Source organism: Phodopus roborovskii, unplaced genomic scaffold, assembly GCF_943737965.1.
Source record: "Phodopus roborovskii unplaced genomic scaffold, PHOROB, whole genome shotgun sequence".
Taxonomy (NCBI): Eukaryota; Metazoa; Chordata; class Mammalia; order Rodentia; family Cricetidae; genus Phodopus; species Phodopus roborovskii.
Window position 1 is genome coordinate 18,311,489 of NW_026125444.1, and position 21,265 is coordinate 18,332,753.

Sequence of the window (21,265 nt, forward strand, 5' to 3'; positions counted from 1 at the left end):
ATCCCGGCATTACTGAGGTACACTCTTCCTCATCTCCCTCTCAGCCACTGCTACGCCTCACCTAGCGACCTCCAGGCACGCAGGGTCACATTGGCTGCCCTACGACTGCTTTCTAGGCCAAATTATTAAAAAAAGGGAGGCAGAGACACCTTTAGTTACTTTAGTCTGCTTTTGCCTGACAGTCTCCATCAGAAGAGTGTGGTCTTTAATGCTCCCGACCACGCCCACTAGTCCCCTGCATCTCTTCTCTCTGGCTGGCTCTTGCCTGCAGGAGCATGGCTGCCTGGACTACCCCTGCCTGGCCTCTGGCGTCTTGGCTCAGACTTTCCACAGGTCTACTCTCAAAAGAAACTTCTTAGAATCCCACCCCTCTGCCCCTCTTCCCTCGCCCTTGCTCTGACCGGTGTTTAATTCTCACCAATCACCAGAAAAGCTCCCCTAGTGGCTTGCTTGAAGCCTGCCTGACTCTTGCCTTCTTCAGGCCTTCAGCGTTCACAGGCTCTAAACGGGATTCCTGTTGCCTGCCCCCAATCCTCTGAATCTTGGTGGTGTTACAGGTCTCCACCCCAATAAATGACATCCGTAAATGACATGGCCATTTCGCTGACTACTCAGGCAATTTCGGGGGTGGGGAGTCTTCCATTTTTCGCTGTTCCCCTCACACCTTTTATCGACTGCCAGATCTTGCTTATAGTAACCCTAAATCTGATCTCTGGTTTCTCTGCTGCTCTGGTTCTAGCCCAGGATGCACTTTTTGTGTGACTGGCTAATGAAGGAGTCTCCAATGCCTGCTGTTACCATTTAACTTCCAGTAATTCTTCAGAGCCAGAGGGACCCTTTATAAACTTGAGTCAGATCAGTAGATGGCTAGGTACAAAACCCAGTTAGTTTGTCACACTTGGAATAAAGTTAAATCCTCACCATGGACAGAGGGTTCCTCCCCCACCGATGTTTTAAGTTTCATTTTACATTTCAACCAAAATTCTTCCTCCCACCCCTCCTCCCGTTCCCCCTTGCCTCACACCCCAGTCCACAGTAAGGGCTTCCATGAAGAGTTAACAAAGTCTGACACAATAGGTTAGGGTAGGGACAAGTCCCTCTCCCATACATTAAGACTGAGATGGCATCCCACCATAGCTAATGGGCTCCAACGAGCTGGCTCAGGTACCAGGTGTGTATCGTGGTCCTACTGCCAGGGACCCTCAGATAGTCTAAGCTTCACAGCTGGCTTCCACAAACTGAGGGCCTACTCTGACCCACCAGGACTGGGGGTCCTTCTTGAAGTGACCCTGCCTGTCTCTCTGGACTCATCTCTCAACCACTCATCATGATGATCTTCTAGTCCCCCTAACACCACACTTGCTCCTGACTCAGGACCACTGTGCTCACTTTTCCCAACTTGGAATGCACTTCCTCCAGGTCTTCCATATTCAAGAATCTTCTCTAGGCCTCCTCCACAGATACATGTTCTTCTCTGGTCCTCCATACTTACATTTCTCATGCAGCACTCATCACTATCTGACATTATGCTATGGTTTGTCTCCTTGAGAATGTGTTTGCAAGGCCAAGACCTTGTCAGGTGGTGGTGGTGGTGGTGGTGGTGGTGGTGGTGGTGGTGGTGGTGGTGGTGGTGGTGGGTGTGTGTGTGTATTACTCAAATGTTGTGCTTCAGAGACTGTCCACCTTTTTTTTTTCCCCCTTTGGAAAAGTCAAGCAAATCCAAAGTTTTATTCAAAGAGGACAATTTTATTAAAGTTTAAAAGAAAAACCCCAGGGCAGGCAAGCTGTAGACCCCAAAGAAGGAGAAAAAAGTGTCAGTCCTTGAACCAAAGCAGCATGGTGGGCAACCACAGGGCAGGAAGAGATCCTATTAAGAGTGACGTGTTAGCGAAAGCATGCCTAGGAGGAGAAAGAAAAGGAAAGGTTAACCTACCCTTTCCTAATTCAGAAAAGCAGGCTGACTGACAGCAGTATGGCTGTTCGTACACTTCAGTAGTGGGTAGGACTCCTGGGAATGGAAACTACAGCATCTCATTAAAGGAGTAACTGTGCCCATTGCCTTAGCATAACTTAGGTAAGCCACTTTCCTAGAGATGGTTTCACTTCCCAGAAGAGTGGTCTCCTGAGTTAGAGACCACCGGGTTAACTCACGTGTGGTTAAGCCAGCGTTACTGCTTACAACTCTCAGGTTGACAAGGCTATCTCACTAGTTAAGACTCAGATCTGCCTACAGATCTGTCTACACCTCCCCAACAAAGGAATTACACACCAACACTGACAGACTGAGCTGCCTCCCTAACTCTGGGCCTCTATATGTGTCCCTATCTCCCAGAACAGTGTCCTCTGCACAGGGCTGTGATAAATTGGTGAACTAACATAAAACTCAGGGCAATGCCCATGGTTGATTCTAGCAGAAGCTGTTCCCCATGGTAGTACTTAAGTCATCTGGAACAGGGAGTCTGGCTGGGAATTCGACAGGAACCTGCCATGCTCCCAAGCAATCGCTAAGCTGCCTTCTGCTGCTCTATAGTAATCTTTCTTAGTTTACAACTATATCCCTGCCCAGGGGCAAGGACGCATTCCTTCTGGGCTCCAAGCACTGATATACTCATGTTCTACACAAAGTACTTCAGGGTGGGGAGGAGTGGGTGCTCCTTTATTGTAGGTTCACAGTTAACATGTGGGTGCTGAAAAACCACTTTGAGAACATAGAGGCAACTCAGTCTGAATCCGTCATCCAGCTCACCAATGCCTCAATCACCCCTCTGCCCAAATGGATTCCCCTGCTTGCTGTGTGGCCCCCTTTGTGCTTGACACAGATCACTAAGGCTGCTCTAAGCCCACATGGTATGTGAGGTTCCTTCTCAAGGCTTGGTGCTCACGCTTCTGGGAAGATGCAAAAGCCATAGGAAAATGTGCTTTGCATCCTGGTTTGATGCTGAGATTGAGGTGTGGGCTGTGGGATACAGAAAGCAGCATCCCCCTAACTCCTAGATGTCACAGGCTGTGGTAATAAGCAAGTGGCCAGAGTCATCTGGCCCTTGACCTTGATTTTACAGATCAGCAGGGAGAGGGTGGGATCAAGTAGACATAGGCTTATAATCCATGCTGGATTGTAAGCACTGACAAAGGCCACCAGTAGCCAGGCTCTCAGCAGGCTGGGCAGTGAAGGGACCTCACAGGAGGTTCTCAAATATGGGCCATTCTGAGCCCCTGTCCATTTAAGGCACAGCTAGAGTAGAGTGGTCCCCAGTTAGGACCTTTGACCTCTGGCTTGCACATTTGCATTTAAAAGCCATGATGGAAAGGTAATTTTCCTAGAAGGCAGGGTTATATTCAAAGCACACAGCCTACTCAGCACAGTGACAAAGAACATGGCTCAAATGGGTCCTCCCAGGAGATGCAGAGAGCTGCGTGAAGGATGGGCAGAGAGGTGAAGGAAGTCAAATGTAAATCTTTGAAGTGTGTGCAGGCCTTGCCTAATCAAACTCACCATGAGATGCTCCAAGTGCTTCTCTAAGTCCCAGTGTAGCTGTTTCCATTTAGGGTTGACTTGCTTTGAGGGAGTTTCAGGAACTGAATAAACAGTTTTAATTTCCAACTTTCTTCACTGAAAGCAGATTTCCTGGAATCTAACAGGGATTTGACACCGTGTTACCTCTAAAATACAAATGCACTTTATCACAGTCTGGAGAGGACTGCGGGTCTGGAAAGGTGGGAGAGACGGTCCATGTGGGCGATTTTTTTTTTTTTTTCTCTTCTTTTACACTGAAGCAATTTCCTGTTTCTCCAGCAATATTGAGGCTGGAGGCCGCAGAGGGGAGAGCACAACATGGAAGATAAATTGTCGTCTTTGTCACTCAAACTTCAGCTGGACAGGAGAATGAATTTCCTGGTTGTTTTTCATGCAAAGTCAGGCAGGGCCCAGTGATCCTGGAAGGTACAGAAAGCTGCCTATGCTTGGGCCACACACAACGCCTGTGGTAAGGGACCTTACCCAATAAGAAAAGGGATTCACACCTGTGTCAGGGACCCTAAAACCACCTTTATTCATGGTTATCAATTTGGCCAGCCCACAGAGGCACAGAATCAGAGCCCCAAGAAACAGGGTGTTGGGGTTCCCTCAGCCCTGAACAGCTGTTACTCTGGAGACACAACAAAGGGCTGCAGATGAGAAGCAACTGAGTTGTTCAGACATTTCTGTTCCTAGGTGCAGGTGTCCAAAGGGAGGCTAGACCAGGGAAGGGCTCCTGCATACTGAGACTCTCCCTGTAGAGCCAGTGTTGTGGGCTGGAAAATAGCCCAGTTGGTAGAGTGCCTTGGCTAGCATGTGTGGAGCTCTGAGTTGACTCCATCCCCCAACCCCCCACCACCACATGAACTGGGCATGCTGCACCAAGCCTGAAAGCACAGGTAGAGGTAGGGAGGTGGGAAGCTCAAGGTCATCTCTTGTTAGAGTGTGAGGCCATCCCTTGTCAATACGCAACAGAGCAGTATGGTGTTCTAAGGCTGTGAAGCAGATCCTTGAGTCCTTATCCCTCTCTGTATGTATTTCATTACTGGCTCTTGGAAAAGTTAAGAGAAAATAAGGCCGAAGAGAGTGAAACTTGCTACATTTTTACCCCCTTCCCTCTGAAGATCTGGTGTGTGGAGGGGTAGGAATGTGGAGGGGTTTGCCTATGATGGAATGGTTTCTTAAAACAGGGATGCAGCTCCACCATATACAATCATCAGGCAGGTAGGAGATGTGTGGTATGAGCTCATGTTTCTGGGGTGGTAGAGTTAGCATTCAGGCCTCTGTACTGGCCTGCCCTTGGGGTTCTGACAGGATACGCCCTCAGCTGCAGTCACTAAGAGCACCGCCTGTGCACATTCACTACCTTCCCTTTTAAAAGGGCCCTGCCCTGCCATTTTCTCCCTCTCTGCTTGTCTCTGTCTTTCCTTCGGTTGCTCCTGTCCCCAAGGCCAGTCTGTCCTCTCCATCCCCTCTTTTCCCCTCCATCCAAGCTCTGTTGCATGGGTTTTTTCTCTTGTGTACCATTTTTTGTTTTAAAAATTACAACAGTTTGGACCACAGGTTGTAGCTGTACAATTTGACTGACTGTACATCCTAGACTGGGTATACCTGGCTGCTGAGTAAATATCTTGGGCCAGTGATGACTTTTTGCCTGCATCCTTTCTTTAGAGAAAAACGTCCCATTTACTTGATTTAAAGGTAATTATGGCAAGCATTAAAGAAGTGTTAAGGAGGAGATGCCATACAGAACTGAAGATTTAGGGACTACAACAGAACAGGAACAAATCATACGTCAGAGGAAAGGACCACAAAGAGTCACTTCTCAGTGAGGGCCCCGAGGACTTGGTACCTCCAAGGTCCCGTGTACTTATTACAGCCTCAGGAGATGGGAGAAGCTGGAGCACCCACAGGCGCTTAGAGGAGGGAGAGGTGGCAAGGACAGAGGTGGAGGGGTGTGCTGGGAGAGAAGGGGGCATATCTAGGGTCTATGGATGAATTTCAACCCGTTTGCTCCAAATTTCTGGTCAGGATTTAAAGTCAAAACTCCCTTGTCTGAGTCAGTTAGTTGCTGCTGCCCTTTTGAACTGTTAGCTGCTCTAATCTTTTTGTTTGCCACGACTACAGCACATTGTTATATAATGGTTCTATTGAACTTACTCCTCCAGGGTCTGCTCTTAGGCTTCATGGCACGCAGGTGCCTGGCAAAGGCAAGTATACCTTAGGTTGAATGGTAGCGTTCAAAGAAGCATGCCCCCACCCATGCCTGAAACCATGTGACTTGCCTGGTCAGGTCTAGGCCAAATGCTGCTTAGGATTGCTGTAGAGGGGTCTCATCAGCTGACTGAAGGCCACACGCCACACATGGAGTTATTAAAGATCAGTCAATTGTTTCTAAAGCATTCCATGTTAAGTTGCTTGTAAGCATCAGGGACTTGTTGAGGGTGTTACCAGCTAAGCATCTTCCTAGGTACTTTATTCTTGACTTGATGAGTGAAACTACTGTAGTCTAAGATCTGTTCTACTTAGCAGGAATTCCATGAGCCCTGGATAAATCACAGCACTCTTTCCAAGCACTGGTCCTAAGAGCTCACAGCACAGAGCTAAGGAACCACAGAGTTCTGTAAAGATTTAGAAAAAGACATCGCCCTGCCCCCTGATGTCCCCCGAGTGCCACCTTTCCACCCTCCATGCATACATACAATGGTGAGTTAACAGCTGGTGGTTCCAGAGATGGGCTGACGAACCGCCCCCCCCCCAGGCTTACCAGCTTTAAACGTCTAATTCCTCAGTGTTGCCTTCCCCTGCCAGCAACAAGACTGGCAGCCTGGGATGTGCCAAGTTCTTGGCTCCAAATTGTAAAACAAAACAGTATAGGAGGGAATTTGCAAGTTAGCTGACTGGCAAACACTACAGCAAGCCACCGTGTAAACATTTGTTTCTGTGTACCTATTATTTCTCTCAGGCGGTTCGTTACCTGGGCACCATCCCGACTGTGCAAGTATGCTGCTCCTTGAATCACATGTGCTTCCATCAGTCACACTTAAATGAACTAGCTGACTGTGCATCATTAAAAGCTAAAACAAACCATCCCAGCCAATAGAAGAACCCGGAACAAAAATCCTTGCTCAGTAATTATGAGGGCGGGTCTCCACTGCCACTCAGAACCAACATCAGGTCTCCAGGTGTGTTCCATCTTATGAGGCAAGAAGCCAAACACACTCAGGCGTGTCTACCCTGACTTACTCTGAACAGTAGGCTTTCAATGTTCTGACTCCAAATACTACTTTCCTGAAGTCACATAAACACACTTTTACTAGGGTTTAAATTCACTTATGTATATACACATCCGTGTGGATGCAAGCTTGTGGGTTTGTGAGGACAAGTGAACCCGAAAGCCAGAAGAGGGCATCAGATCCCCTGGACCGAGTTACATACAGACAGTGGAGAGGCATCAGATGGATATGCTGGGAACTTAACCCAGGTCTTCTCAAGTAGAGCAAGCACCTTTTAACCGCCCCTGGGTATGGATTTCTAACCACTTTGCTAAACTCTCCACAAAACAAAAATAAATGAAAATTCTACATGACAAAAGATAACATTACAGGGCACAGTCATTTCCTTTTACTTGAGAGGCAAGCTGCAAGCTTCACCTGCCTGGCTGGCTCTACAACTAGCTTTGGAGACTGTGGATAAGATCTGTGGTGCAAATGCAAATGTATAGCAATGCAAGGCAGTGTAATTCACCACCCAGGCCAAAGGAACACACAAGGCCTTAGCTAAATTGCCAGTCTTTGTCAGAAAATAGATTTATTATTGATAGTGAGTGAAGTTGTCAGTTTTCACTACAGAAGTTGCATAAGCCAAGGCTCGCTTTATATTGATAAAAATACCTTATTTCACTTGCAATCATAAACATTATTCCAGTAAAAGAGGTACATTTTCTCTCCTTCCTGTGTCTCTTGCATGATCATCATAATAAGTTACAACGAAATAGCTCCTGTATAATGAGAGAAAAGCACACCCGGGCGGCTGTACACAGTTGGCCCAGCTCAGTGCTCTCTCCCTCCTGTCTCTCCACTTGAAATAGTTTACCGGCCCCATCCCTAGCTTTCTCAGAGCGGAGGTCACTAAGTGCTGGAGCCTGGAGTGGAGAGAATATTTTATGTCAGTAGAAGCTGGAGAGAGTACAAAAAAGTGCGGTAGACTGCCTTTCTCTTTTATTCATTTGTGCGTTTCATTAACACTCAACAGTGTTCTTTGATGACTGATAACTGATCTAGGCCTTGGCTTTTTAAACTATTGATCAAAACACGTATGATTCTGTAGAGTCCATTTTCCAAAGCCTGTATGTCTTTAGTGGTCTTCTCTTTAATTGGGTCATTTTCTTACTAGGAAAAGAAAAATGTTCCACCTCTGGAATTAACGTTGAAGGAGCTTTGCATGTTCTCAGGGGAACATTATCCTCCCTTCTCCAGCATGCTCTGCAAGAGAAACAGAAAGTGTAAGTTTTACCACCAGAAGGCAGGGGCAAACAAATGGCAGTAACTATTTAGGATGATTACAGTGCTTTTCAAATACTGGCTTCCAAACCACGAAACAAAGCATATGCTTTCTTATCTCGAAATACCACTGCCTTTAGGAGCACCCTGCCTCATCAATGTGAATCTCCACATGACCCACCCACCAGCATCTGAGAACAGCCCGGGGAAGAACACGGCCTGGAGGATGGTGGGGAGGGAGTTGTGGGCCAGGTCCACTCTTCAGGGCATTTGGAAACAGGGCTACAAGTGACAGGGAAACTCGCTGAGGCAGTGGAGTGGGTATGGCCCAGTGCAGCAGTGATACCCAACAGCTCTTGAGGAAGGCTGACATCTAGGAGCCACGCCCACACACAGGGACACCACCTGGCTCTGGGTAGGATGCAGAGGTTCACACATACACAACACCCAACAGTACTACATGCAGAGGCTCTTCCCAAACTATACAAGTGCTCGCTTCACTTTCTAAGTCATGGGAATGGAGACTGTAGATAAGAAACACCAAACAGAAACGATAGCCAGCTGGGTAGGAAGAGGTGCATGTCCCCCATTCTTACCGGACCTTAACAATGAAAAGGCAGTCATCTCCCTCCTAGCTTTAAAACCACCCAGGAGAGGGTAGGCGAGGCCTGCAGCTGCTCATGCGCCCTGTATCACTGCACCTGACACCAGCTCAGCTACGGAGTCCTCACTGCATTCAGTTAAGAGCTATGAAAAAGCTAACACACATACTCTTGGGAAATGAGAAGCTAAGCATGGTAATAATTTTCTACTTTTTACTTATTTGCTAAATATATGCTACGGTTTATTAAGTAAAACATGTACATCGTAAAAAAAAAAAAAAAAAAAACCTCACACAGGAATAAAGCATGAATAGAGAGAAGGTTTTTGTTCAGGCTGCATTCAGACAAGGTAAGAATTCAAAAGTTCTGCCTGGCACAGGGAGCAATTCTCTGCGGTTGCAAGGAAGAAGGAGGGCATTGCATCCTACTTCTCACAATAGTCAGAGTAAGGACAGAAAACTGGCCTGTGGGCAGGGCAGGCAGGGCCGCAGCAGTGGGCAGTTAGGAGTCAGAAAGGGATCAGCTCGGTGAAGGATAAGGAGGGAGGCAAGGAGGCCGGAGCTTCCTGTGGGCCACGGAAAACACACGGGTATCCAACAAATGCTTTTTAAATAGGAGAATGGCAATCGTGAAACTGAATCTGACATCCCTGGCACAGCAAACTCAACAGAGGGGAATATGGAAGGAGCAAAACCCGGAAGGCTGCACGAGAAACCACGCAAGGGATGAAGAGGAAACTCAGGCACAAGGAGCCCAGAGAAGAAAAGAGGAAGGTGAGGAGAGATGGTGGGGTGGACCCTCAGAGAGAGGGTGGGGTGGACCCCACAGACAGGGTGTGGGAGGGGCGCCATGTGAACAACAAAGCAAAGAAGATACATTTACTTTTGCATTTGTGGACTGTTTTGAAGGAGACACCCTCACAGGAATCTTTGGAAAGAAGTTATGGGTTTGGGAAGAAATGACTTAAGACATGATGATGGGGTGGGCTATGGAAAGTGGAGAACAAAGGGAGAACACAAACAAGGGAGGGTTGGGTCCTAGAAACAAAGGGTGGATGGTTACCTGATTATTCTAGGTCCCCATGTGGTCTGGGGACACGGGACACTAAAGAGTAGACTCAAAGGCAGGCAAATTCGTGAGAAAGACATAGGGCTGGGAAGAAAAGATGCTGCTTTAGTCAAACAGAAGTTAGGAAAACACAGAGGACAAAGGACGAAGTGGAGGAAGGGCCAGGAGAACACACCTCATAGGAGGCTCAAGGGCACGTGGTGGGTAAAATGTAACATCCAACTGTGCAAGTCACACACGGTCTGCCACTGTCAGTGTCACAGTGTTTCTGTAGGGGCACCTCTTTGGGACTTGATCTGCATAAGTCTCTCCAGTTACACAGGTGGGTGCTCTCTAAATGCCCAGTTCCCTGCTATACGCACTAGGGAGGCCCGTCTGAAGCAGATCTATATTGAGCCCACTTAGGGCTTCCGTTACTGGAGAGCCCCCCCCCCCCTTTGAGTGATACTCTATGGCTGCTCTGCATTGGGGGCCAGGAGCCTCACGTATTTTGGAGTTCACCAATGACAACCTTAAGCACTGTGACATCTGCCTGGCCTGGATCACATACATGGCTTTCCCTCTCCCTCTACGTGAGGTGACAATATGCCTCTTTTCAGTGTGTGCAGCTAGTGCAGGACAATGAAAGCCATAGTTAAAGGGTTCTCTGAAGGCTTAGAGATTCTTCTAACCATTCTTTCTCTTCAACCCCGAGCCGCTGTAGGAGTAATTTTCAGTCCAATGCCAGCAGTGCTAGACTTCCCTGAAGGAAGACTGCTAGGCCCTGGCCCAAACGGGGGTCAGACATGGTGGGAACACAGGGCCACAGCTGCAGAACACACTGCTCACAGGCACCATACACCCTGCCGCACGTATTAAACCCCAGTCCCTCAGAGACGGAGCAATGGGCTTGTGTGTCACTCTCTACGGGCATGAGGGTGGGTACACAGGAAAGCTGAGGGGCTGGTCTGTAAACCTGCTGTCACAATGCACTCAGCTGCCACCAAAGGGTGGCAGAGGTGGTTCAAATCCATCTGCTCCACTGCCGTCAAAGACATTAACAAATATAACACCAAGTTGGCGTTTTCAAAAGATGAATGAATTCATCAACATTCTGTGTTATTAGTCTATCACAGCTGTGTAACCAGGCCTGCTGAAGGCTAGCGGCAGGGCCATGGTTGGAGGGAGCCCCAGGACTGACAGGTCTACACTGCACCTCCCAGGCTGTCCCATCTCTGCATCTAGATGCTGTTGGGTTAGATTAACACTGCATAAATTAACACTGCATAAATTAACATAGGAAATTCCCTAAAGAATGAAGGGGAAGCTTTGCAAGCTGTATTAAAAAAAAAAAAAAAAAACAACAACACAAAAAAAAAAAAAAAAAAAAAAAAAAAAAAAAAACAAAACAAAAAAAAAACCCTGCTTTCATTTAAGGAAATGCTAACACTTAATCTTAATGTGGGGAAAGAAATTCCTCACTGCTGCCCCTCATTCACATATTTGGGTCTGCAGAAACGCCTTTTGTAAATAGCTGCACAAATTACCAAAAGGAGCAAACAGCTTAGGCATCAACACTGCTCTTTTCCAAAATCCCTTTCGGTTCCAGCCACTGATGAACTCACACTGTCAAACAGGAACAGTGCCCCTGGAGACCCAAGATGGTGTGTCATTTCCACTTATTAAAACGATCTCAAGGCTTTTCTCAAAGACTTTTGTTACACAGTTGTCTCATCAGCCAGTCTCTGAATCTCAGCCTGCTTGCACAGGCTGACTACCCTAGCAGAGAGCAGCCACTGGCTGTCTCAGAAGATTTGAAAGGAATTGAAAAGCAACCCTGTATTGCTAAGCAGTCATTACAGAGAGAATGAGATTTTAAAAGAGACCACCCAGAGTATATGTGTCCCTAGAAGGAAACTACCCGGACTCTCCCTAAGGTTTCAGAGCCAGTAGGATTAAGTGTGGACACAGGAAGGGTTCATAACTGCAGGGGTGGCGGTGGCAAACACACAAGCAGTGGAGCCTGAGTCGGTTTTCACTGAGGAGAGATAGGAAATGTAGGGGTGCAAAGAGACCTGTGACGGGAAAAAACCAAGAGGGCTGAGGATGAGAAGGAAGAACGCTATGCATTCGGCTTCAGAGAAAGCGGCCCAGTCGCCTGTGTGCCGGACCTGGAAGTCTGATGCACTAACTAGTTTTGGTCTCAGTGTCTGTTCCCTCCAGGCAGGGTTGTATTTTGTTCTTCCTGTTTTTATAGAAGACACTAGTCAACTTTGCCTGGATCTTCTTTCTTATCATCCTTGGCTCTGGGTGACATTCAAATTAACTTACAAGTAATTAACTGTTTATATACAATTTGCCACAAAAGCAGACAAAACATTAACAGACTGTAGCTCAAACTTTTGGAAGATGAGCCCTAGGAATAAAATACCTATTAAGAAAAATGAAAATCTACTACCATTACTCATTTTTTAAAAAGAGAAGACATCATATAAAGCAATGTGATACTCTTGGAGAGCAGGTGAGAAACAGATTCCTAGGATGGGCAGGGCCTGAGGGGCATAGAAGTTTGGAACTCAGCTTACTTGGACAGTTTCAGATTTGACAAGCAGCTACTCCACAGAAGGAGTGAGGTCATTTTGTGTACTGCAGTCCAGCTCAAAGATTAACAAATGCCACTAGGCAATGATAAAACATGCATGGAACACAATACAAACATGTCAGGGTCCTTTCTGCAAGGCTGACCTTGGTTTATCTTTGTGCTCCTTGTTACACTGGATGGGCTTGTCAACCTAGGGAGGCTGGGGATCTGAGAACTGTCAGTGTGGTGTTAGCCAAGAGACAGGCTCGGTGCTGCTCTTCTGGCACCTACCATGAGTGCTGGGTGACTCCTCGCCAGGACCACTGCATCTTCAGTGGGCATATGAGGGCAGAGGAAGAGTATTTCTATTGGAGTGGCTTCTGCCTTCTTCCCAAGCCAGCCTTGCATTTGCTTCAGAGACTAACTTTAGATGCATGCCCGGGGCATTGAGTTTAGGCTTCTGTTAGATGGGAGCTAGTGACAGTGACACACCTTCTCACGAAGTGAAAGTTTGGGGTGCCTGAACCCTACTTATAACCTTCCAAATCAGAATCTTCAAGGGGGAGGCTGGACATGTGCATTCAACAGGAGCCCAGGACTGGCTAAGGCACTTGCTGTCAGGCTATGTTTTGGCAGGCACCTCAGAAACAGCTGTTTCCCCCTTTACTGGCTCTGGAGAAACCGAACTATTTCTAGCCTCTCTGGTCATTGGATCACCTTGGTCGTCAGTAATGTAAACTCGAGGACAGGTTATGCAGCTGAGGCCACACAACGGCAGACTAGTCACAGGGCAGCTGACGGCAAACTCCAGGATGCAAAGGCACTAAAACCCAGAAAACCCAGAAATCACAGAATGACAGGAGCTCATACTAAACAGACGATGCCTCTTGAACCTATACTACCTCTTGCTCTCCACAACAAATGCAGACTCAGTCCTTGTAGGCAGAGCTTCAAGCCTTCAGTTCAGCAAGAAAACCAAAGTTCTGGTCACCATGAATAGTCTGGGACAGTGGCAAAATCACTACCCTAACCCTCCCACCAGGGGGAGGAGACTGCTCCATGAGAAGCATGTCAGTTTCTTCATTTTTTGAAAAGCATCAGGGCTGGGATAATACTAAAGTGTTTAGAATTCTGGCCTATAACCATGCAGGTGAATGTTAAGGCAGTGAGATGTCACAGGAAACAGAGACAACGCTGAACTATAAGCCAGCCCTGCTTTACTTAAAAAATTAGAAACTGAAGCCAGGCAGTGGTGGTGCACATCTTAAATCCCAGCAGAGGCAGGCAGATCTCTGGGAGTTCAAGGCCAGCCTGGTCCACATAGTAAATGCAAATGTAGCTAGAACTTTTATGTGGAAAAACCTTGTCCCCAAAACAAACAAATACCCCACCCTCATAGAAGTTGGGAGTGCAAATCATAACATACAGGGCAGACAGTCTGGTCCATATGGTGAATTTGGGGCCGGCTAGGGATACACACATAGAGGACTCTGTCTCAAAAAAAGGAGAAAGAGAGAGAGAGAGAGAGAGAGAGAGAGAGAGAGAGAGAGAGAGAGAGAGAGAGAGAGAGAGAGAAAACAGACAGACAGACAGAGAGGATGCTGGGGACATATACTCCTGGATCCTGACTCTTTCCCCTGTTTATAAAGCCCCACAAGAATCAGGTGTAGCATAGCTGAATGGGAACCAGGCATGCGGAAGACAAGTCTACTTCAACGATGCTCCATTTGTAAATGCTGTACTTAAATAGCTAGCCAACAGCTTTTATAACTTGGAAATAATATTAGAGCAATTCAGTGTCTTTTTTACCCTCATGAAGAATACATAACTTAATACACTGACAATAAGTCTAAATGTCTCACATCAAACCACAAGGAACTGTTTAAGAATAACTGAAGATGAATGTCAATGAGTGGATGAATAAGAAGAAACCAAAAGCAAGGCTAAGAAACATCCGGAAATTTTCCTACCGGTAAAATCTATTAGTCTTTGGAACAGTACCCCAGGGACCCGTGAAAGCTCAACCTTATGAGTCATGTAAAAGTGGGGCGGCCCTGCTGTAATGATTCCACAGGGAAACCCTCGTACAGTGTCGGAAGTGGAGAAAGACTTAATGGTTGCCGTCCTGTTCCGTGTGCAGTGCGCTACCTGGACCTAACTGGAAGGCTAGAAGGGAGCTGGCCCACCCTGAACTGCTACCCTAGGCAGTGAGCACGCTGTGAAAAGATAAACTTCCTTCTAACAAGGGGGCAGATTTGGGATCTCGGGGTTAGATAACCTTCACAGGGAGCAGAAGGACAGCCTTGTACCAGAGGGTGACAGCCTTCAGTGATGAAGAAACCAGGTCCCTGCAACCGACGGGCTGTGGCCTTTCAGGGGACAGGCTAAGTGGGCCCCTTTGATCAAGGGCACTATCATCTCATGTCCTATGAGTGACCTATAGATGCTATTACCATTTCAGTAGCCTGACAGCAGTCCTTTCTCTCATTCTGACATTACTGGTTTTCATTTTCCCTCACTGCCTCAACTTGTATTTGTAGATGATGGGTGTCTCTTCTTACACTCACCTGCTCCAAAACCAAACATCACTTAGTTCATCTTGAAAAAATTTGTTTTGTTTCATGGCAGGGTGCACCTTGAACTAGTTGTTAAATTTACCATCATGATGTCCCTGGGTTTCAATGCTCTTAGCTGCAAAACGGTGAGAAAAACCGTTTCTATTTATATCTCAGGGTCTCAAAAAAAAAAAAAAAAAAAAAAAAAAAAAAAACCCGTAAGAGTGGGTGCTGAAGTGACCTTGAAATATCAAAGCTTGGAAAGATTCAAGAGTCCATGTTTTGTAGTTCATGGCTATTTCAGTGCAGTCTAACCTATGGCAAGACTTTCATCTTGTTGATATTACTCTGTTACCAGCCACTTCCAAGTAAGTGGACTTAGAGCTGTGGAATACTAGATAGTCTAAGCAGACTGGCTACAAGTAATAAACTACATGGCAGGCTGGGAAGCGAGTAGGAAGGAAGGTGGGTCTCTTATTCATTCACTAGTATAATGTCATGATTTTCCTAAGCGACGATCCCGAATCTGGGAAAAACAAAAGAGTCCTCTGCATAAGTGAAACCATCACAAAGGCCACCCAATTCACAGATGAGGGAAATCAAGACTCAAGGTCAGAGACCTAGGAAGAGACAGGACTTGGTTGGAAGCCCAGACATACCAGGCTTCCCCCATCTGCTGTACTGTGAGGCACGTTATCTGGTTGCACGTTGACTTTTTTTATCCCCAAAATAGGAACCAATGACACAATGGGACTAAGAGTGATTCAACAAGGTCTTGCCAGGCAAGGGTGGAGCCAATGCTCTAAGGCACTCAGTGCTGCCACTTCAGCAACGCCGGAAATCACACCGTGCAGATAGACACAGGCACCGGTGTCAGACACCAGCCTTGAAACACACACCTTGACACAGCCACCTTCTCTATTGACGACTCAGTGCCACTTACACAAGGCTCTATTGTTAGGTCAACCCATATGTCCCAAGTGCTCAGGCTGTACTGCTACCGAAGGTCAGGGACCTGTCAAGCGCTCATCAGAGGCCATTTGTGACAAATAACATGCACTGATTGATCAGCACCGTTACCTCTAGCAAGACCTTTAAAGAAAAGAAACCTGGCATATACTGAGTTATGCAAGTGTGTCTACAAGCAAGTAACAGACAAAAGCAAACCAGGAAGCTTTTCAAAACAACTTTTAAATCTTGATTACATTTTCCCTACTTAATGTTACTGTTATTTCCCAGCTACCAGACAATAGCAACCCTCCCTTCAGATATTTATGGACTGTTGGAAATTTACACTAAGTGGGATTATTATAACTGGAGCAAATTGGGCTGTAGGAAGGCATGCTGTGTAACTCAAACACTAGATTTACATGGGTGAGAAGGTCAATTCTAATTCTAGAGTTTGTCAGAAGAAAGAACCAAAGCTTCCAATAGTTTATGTCTCTCCAAACCACATACACCCAACTGTAAAGAAATTACATGACCTGTTGAAATTGTTAATTTGCTATAGGGATATCATTGACTAAATGAAGAGAAAATATGCATCCTATGAGTCATATTATAGAGTTATGAAGGGTCATAAAGCATATGAAAGGAGAGAAATTACTTCCTAAAGTATGACTCAGTTTTGTGTGTGTGTGTCCTGTCTTGTGTTTGTTTAAAAGAAAATGGCTCTCATAGGGAGTGGCATTATTAGGAGGTGTGGCTTAGCTGGAGTAGTGTGTCCTTGTTGGAGGAAGTGTGTCACTGTGGGGGTGGACTTTGAGGGTTCATATGTTCAAGTTATGCCCAGTGTCACCAATGACTCCTTCTACTGCCTGTGGATGACGATGTGTATCTCTTAGCTCCTTCTCTAGCACTATGTCTGCCCACATGTCCCCATGTCGTGACATGATAATGAACTCAACCTCTGAAACTGTAAGCTAGGCCCAGTTAAATTTTTTCCTTTTAAGAGTTTCCATGGTCAGCATCTCTTTATAGCCATAGACACACCAAGACACCACTCTAATGGGCTCTAAGAACTGGTTGGGGGATGAACAGTGACTGGGTGGATTTCCTTTATTTCTGCTAAACCTGCTACTTATGGACCCCAAGTTTGCTGGTTCTTCTTCCATGCTGGTGTTTAATAGTGGCTTCAGATTGTGAGGTATTAATCATTAGAGTTATCAGAAGACCTAAAGTTCAGAGCCATGAAGTTTACTTGAAATATATTTTTCTCCCTGCACATAAACAAATACAGGGAGAGTTCAGCAGGGTTTAACTCTTTCTTCTGGCACAGGGACTTGAACCCAGGGCTTGCTTGAGCATGCCACGCAAGCTCTCTATCACGGAGTTACACCTCCATTCTTTTTTTACTTTTTACTTTGAGAGAGGCTCTCATGAAGCTGTCCAGGCTGTCCTTGAACGTGAGGTGTATCGTCTGTATGTGTGTTTCTGTGTCCCTGGGCCCTCCAGTACAGGTAGAGTCACATGCATGAACCACCAGGCCTAGCTAGAATCTAGACTCTTCTGACAGTGTGAACTAGACAGAACTTAGAAGTTAACCAACTGATTACAGAAATTCTTGATGAGGACTAGCTGAGTTTGGAGAGCTTTTCCACATGTTTGGTCCTTACCAACGCTCAGGGACAACTCTGCTTTCTACTTTTCAGGTGTCCAGGCAGCATGCACACCTACCTGTTTGGCATGGTTGACACAGTGCATGTACTGGCTGGCCAGAGCAGAGCAGCTGAGGGTCTGCTGGGTGTTCTGGCGGTAACACTGGAGGATTTTGGTCTGCAGATCTGCACAGACTGGATGATATTCATACCGCCTGAAAACAGAACAAGGGTAACTGAGAAAAGGCATCCTCATTCCCCGTAAGGGTCAGGGTTAAAGACTGTATAAAAGCACAAGGTTAAAAATTACATAGGTCCTACAAACGACACCAGTGTGCTTAGCCTTGCTGTCTGGTCTGTCAAGTCAGAAATCTGCCAGCCCCCATTTTTCTGTGGCACACCCACAGCCAGCAGGTCATGAAGCTCTGGCCCCTGCAGTATGGTCTCCCACATTCCTCATTGTTATTATAGAAATTCAAATTATTTATACTTCCTGGATCCAAGCAATGACCTCTGGTCTTTGTGTCTACAACCCTGGCTCTCTCCCTCCTTCCACAGGCCACCCAGAAGGTTCTTTGTAATCCATTAACTCAAGTCATTCTCTATAGTTTTTTCTCTATAGTGAGGCTCCTGCCCGCCTTTAGCCCTTATTGGACCTTGTGCCTTGCTGCAGCTTGAGTACATAATGCTCAGAGTCTCGCTGAGAGTCTCACATCTTTGGTCACAAACTGCTTGTGAGCTGCTGGGAGACGCTTGGCACCCAAATTCTTACCTGTGTCCATAAAACTAAAAACTACCTACTTATCTTTCAATGTGCAACCTTCTTTGAACACCTCTTACTAGTTTTCTGCATCCACCAAGTCCATGCTAACTTTCACTCTGCCCATGTCACACTATACAATAACCAAGTGCAATTTACCAGACCTACATTTACCAGAATGTAAATTCCAAGTAACTATGTCTTGTTTCCTTTGTGACATTCACTATTCAATATGGATAATTTTTATGGAAGTCAAACAATAAGCTTGTTGAATGAATAAAAATGGGTAAACATCTAAAAATCCCCCAGGTTAAACTTTCACAATTATATTTACAAGTCTCAGATTTTAGTTGGATTGCTCTCAGTGAATATGCCATGCCAAACATAAATGTTTCCACAAAGCTTATAATACACACTTGAAAATAATAAGCCAAATGAATTACACAAACAGAAAGTATTCTTGTTTCTATGATGGCAGAACTTGAGTTATAAAGACTAACCACACAGAGAGAAAATATGCAGAACAATCAGTAACCTAGGAATTTATACTTTTTAAATTAGTGTAATAAAAAATGCTTCCAGTCTCATCAGTTTTGTCTCTGAAATTTAAATTTGTTATTTCCATATAACCCTCAAGTAGCATTACTTTAAGTTTAATGGGTTCTAAACACAAAAGCCCCAGAGAACACAGGGGGATATTGCCCATCAATAAGTAAACCCTTGGGTGACGGTTTGTTTCCTCATTACTTTTACGCAACATGATAAGCTAATGTATGTTTTGCTGGAGTGGAAATGCAAACCTCGTGACTGTCCCTGTGGGGAACTTCTTCCTACTACCCCAGAAAGGAAGTAAATATACAGGGGGAAAAAATGATCCACAGATTTTTACCTAACACTGGTTTTTCTTTTTCATTCATTACTCTACTACTTTATCTAATACCTGAGAACAGAATTTAAATCCAAACCCCAGGGGTTTCAATTCTTTTTAAGCCTTTGATGCTTTGGAAGTCTGTGGACTTTTTTGAACCCCAGCTTCCCTAATCCCCAACAAATGAACATCAGCATCAAAAAGGAGCCAGCTATGCTTCCAGAAGCACAGCCCAGAAAACCACTGACCAACTGATGACAGCAAGACTTGTGTCCAGGTAAGTGTTGAATACAGTATGATTAAGTAGCAGGTCAGCAAATATAAGACTGACAACGCTAACCATTCCCACTGCAGAGTTGAGCTGTTGAGCTTGTGTCCCAGTGTTGACAGCATACCAAGTCTACTGGCAGAGGAAAGGGGGAGGGGAAGAAAAACAGGCCTAAGCAGACCTGAGGCCCTTCACTAGTAACACAGAGGTAGCACACACACGCACACACACACACACACACACACACACACACACACACACACACACACACACACTTTTCTCAAGACTATTGCAATAGCATCATTAATGCCACTACCTCTTTAGAAAGCAGCAGTGCAAGTCACAACACAAGCATTGACCCCAGGAGCTGAGCCCTCAGGTTCAAGTCCAAGTTATTTATGGTTTGAAGAGTATCAAAATATACTTTTATCCCCACAAATCAATACCAGTATTCGCTTGCAAGCCCTTGATTTCCTGTCTGGTAGTCTGTTCTCTGTGTGGCCATCATCTGAAATCCTCTTGCGTACATTTTAACCCATATTGATGACTAGATGCAGACTGGGGGAGAGAACAGTGGAAATCAGCATAATTGGCTCCCAGTTCCTCCATAGACTCGGGCCCATTTCTCTTGGATTCATCTGAATGGTGCCGATCTGCTGCTGTATTGATCTGCAGGGCACGTTATGCTGTCCTAATGCACTGTTTTCACTCTGGAAGATGCTAAATGAGATTACCATCCAACATTAGGAGGCCATAAAGCACAAGCAGGGCACCTCCCATTCAGGAAAAGGGCTTCAAAGACGTTTCCAATATGCATTATAGTCACAGAGTCAATGAGAAGCCCTTCATATAATCATAGAGTCAGCAATCGACTTTTTATTGACTGCTTCCATGCACGCTTCATGAAGGAAAGAGCCACTATTAGGCAAACATGAGAAAAGGCAGAATTCCAAGATATTTAGGTCAGAAAATTAAATCTTAGTTGAAAATGACACTCACACAATTTATGAAAGGGTGAATGAAGGAATGATAAGTGACAAGATAAAAAGCAGGGTAAGTACAAATACGGAAAACACAGGAGAGGGGTAAGAGTGACAGCTACCCACAAATACACTGAGCCGGAAGGAACTGTTCTTTTTGGCTTATAAAATCATTGAAAACTTTTAATAGAATCCACCTTCCTTCATTTCCTTTACCTTTGTTTGGTTGTAGTTTTCTTTTTTGAGACAGGGTCTCTTTATGTAGCCCTGGCTGTTCTGGAACTTGCTATGTAGACCAGGCTGGCTTTGAACTCACAGAGAATCCATCTGCTTCTGCCCGAGTGCGGGGACTCACCCCATCCACATCCTTAGTGCATGGTTGAGGGACTGGAGAATGGACACAAGGGGAGGGCTGGAGTTCCAAACACGAGACCCAAGAACAAAACCCCAGGAGAGCATTCTTCGTCCTGTGGCATTGGAAGCCAGCAAGACTTCCCTTTTTACCTAATGCTTAACAGCAATATTAAAAACCATCTAGGAAAATATACTCAGAGGCTTTTCTTATTACACTCACAATAAGCCCATGATTGATCCCTTGGAATAAAAGACCAGAAAGAGAGTCAGGCTGTTTCTAATTTCCCAAGGCTTTCAACCACCTGGTGATGAGCATAAAATTATCACTACCATGTCTGGTTATTTCTTTACGAGACTTTCGAGAAGGGTGAATTAATTGGTCAAAGGGAGGAGAAACATGCTGGGTGAGACCAAGCAAGACACAGAAGCTCCCAACACAGTGACGCTTGGCTACCAGCTCTCTGGCTGTCGGGGCCTCACAGATGACTCAAACATTCACATTTTACAGTCTTCTTTGATGCGAGCCAGAGCTTTACATTGTGAAGAAACTACTTACCCATTTTTTTAGTTCTAATATAAATGGCACATATAATACAGTAACTTCAGAGAAGGAAATCTATGGAGGGAGCCCAGAAGA

General features: G+C 45.7%; 1 protein-coding gene across 2 annotated transcripts in view; it reads right to left on the minus strand.

Annotated features, from left to right (window-relative positions):
- Positions 1 to 7,303: 7,303 nt before the first annotated feature.
- Chchd3 (coiled-coil-helix-coiled-coil-helix domain containing 3) overlaps positions 7,304 to 21,265 on the minus strand; it is a 247,847-nt gene continuing 233,885 nt past the window's right edge. For both annotated transcript variants that reach the window (XM_051175883.1, XM_051175884.1), the window contains 2 exons: positions 17,478 to 17,613; positions 7,304 to 7,998 (listed from right to left, as the gene is read on the minus strand). In XM_051175883.1, coding sequence (XP_051031840.1) covers positions 7,975 to 7,998; positions 17,478 to 17,613 — 160 coding nt within the window. In that variant the 3' untranslated portion in view covers positions 7,304 to 7,974. The remainder of the gene's footprint in view (positions 7,999 to 17,477; positions 17,614 to 21,265) is intronic.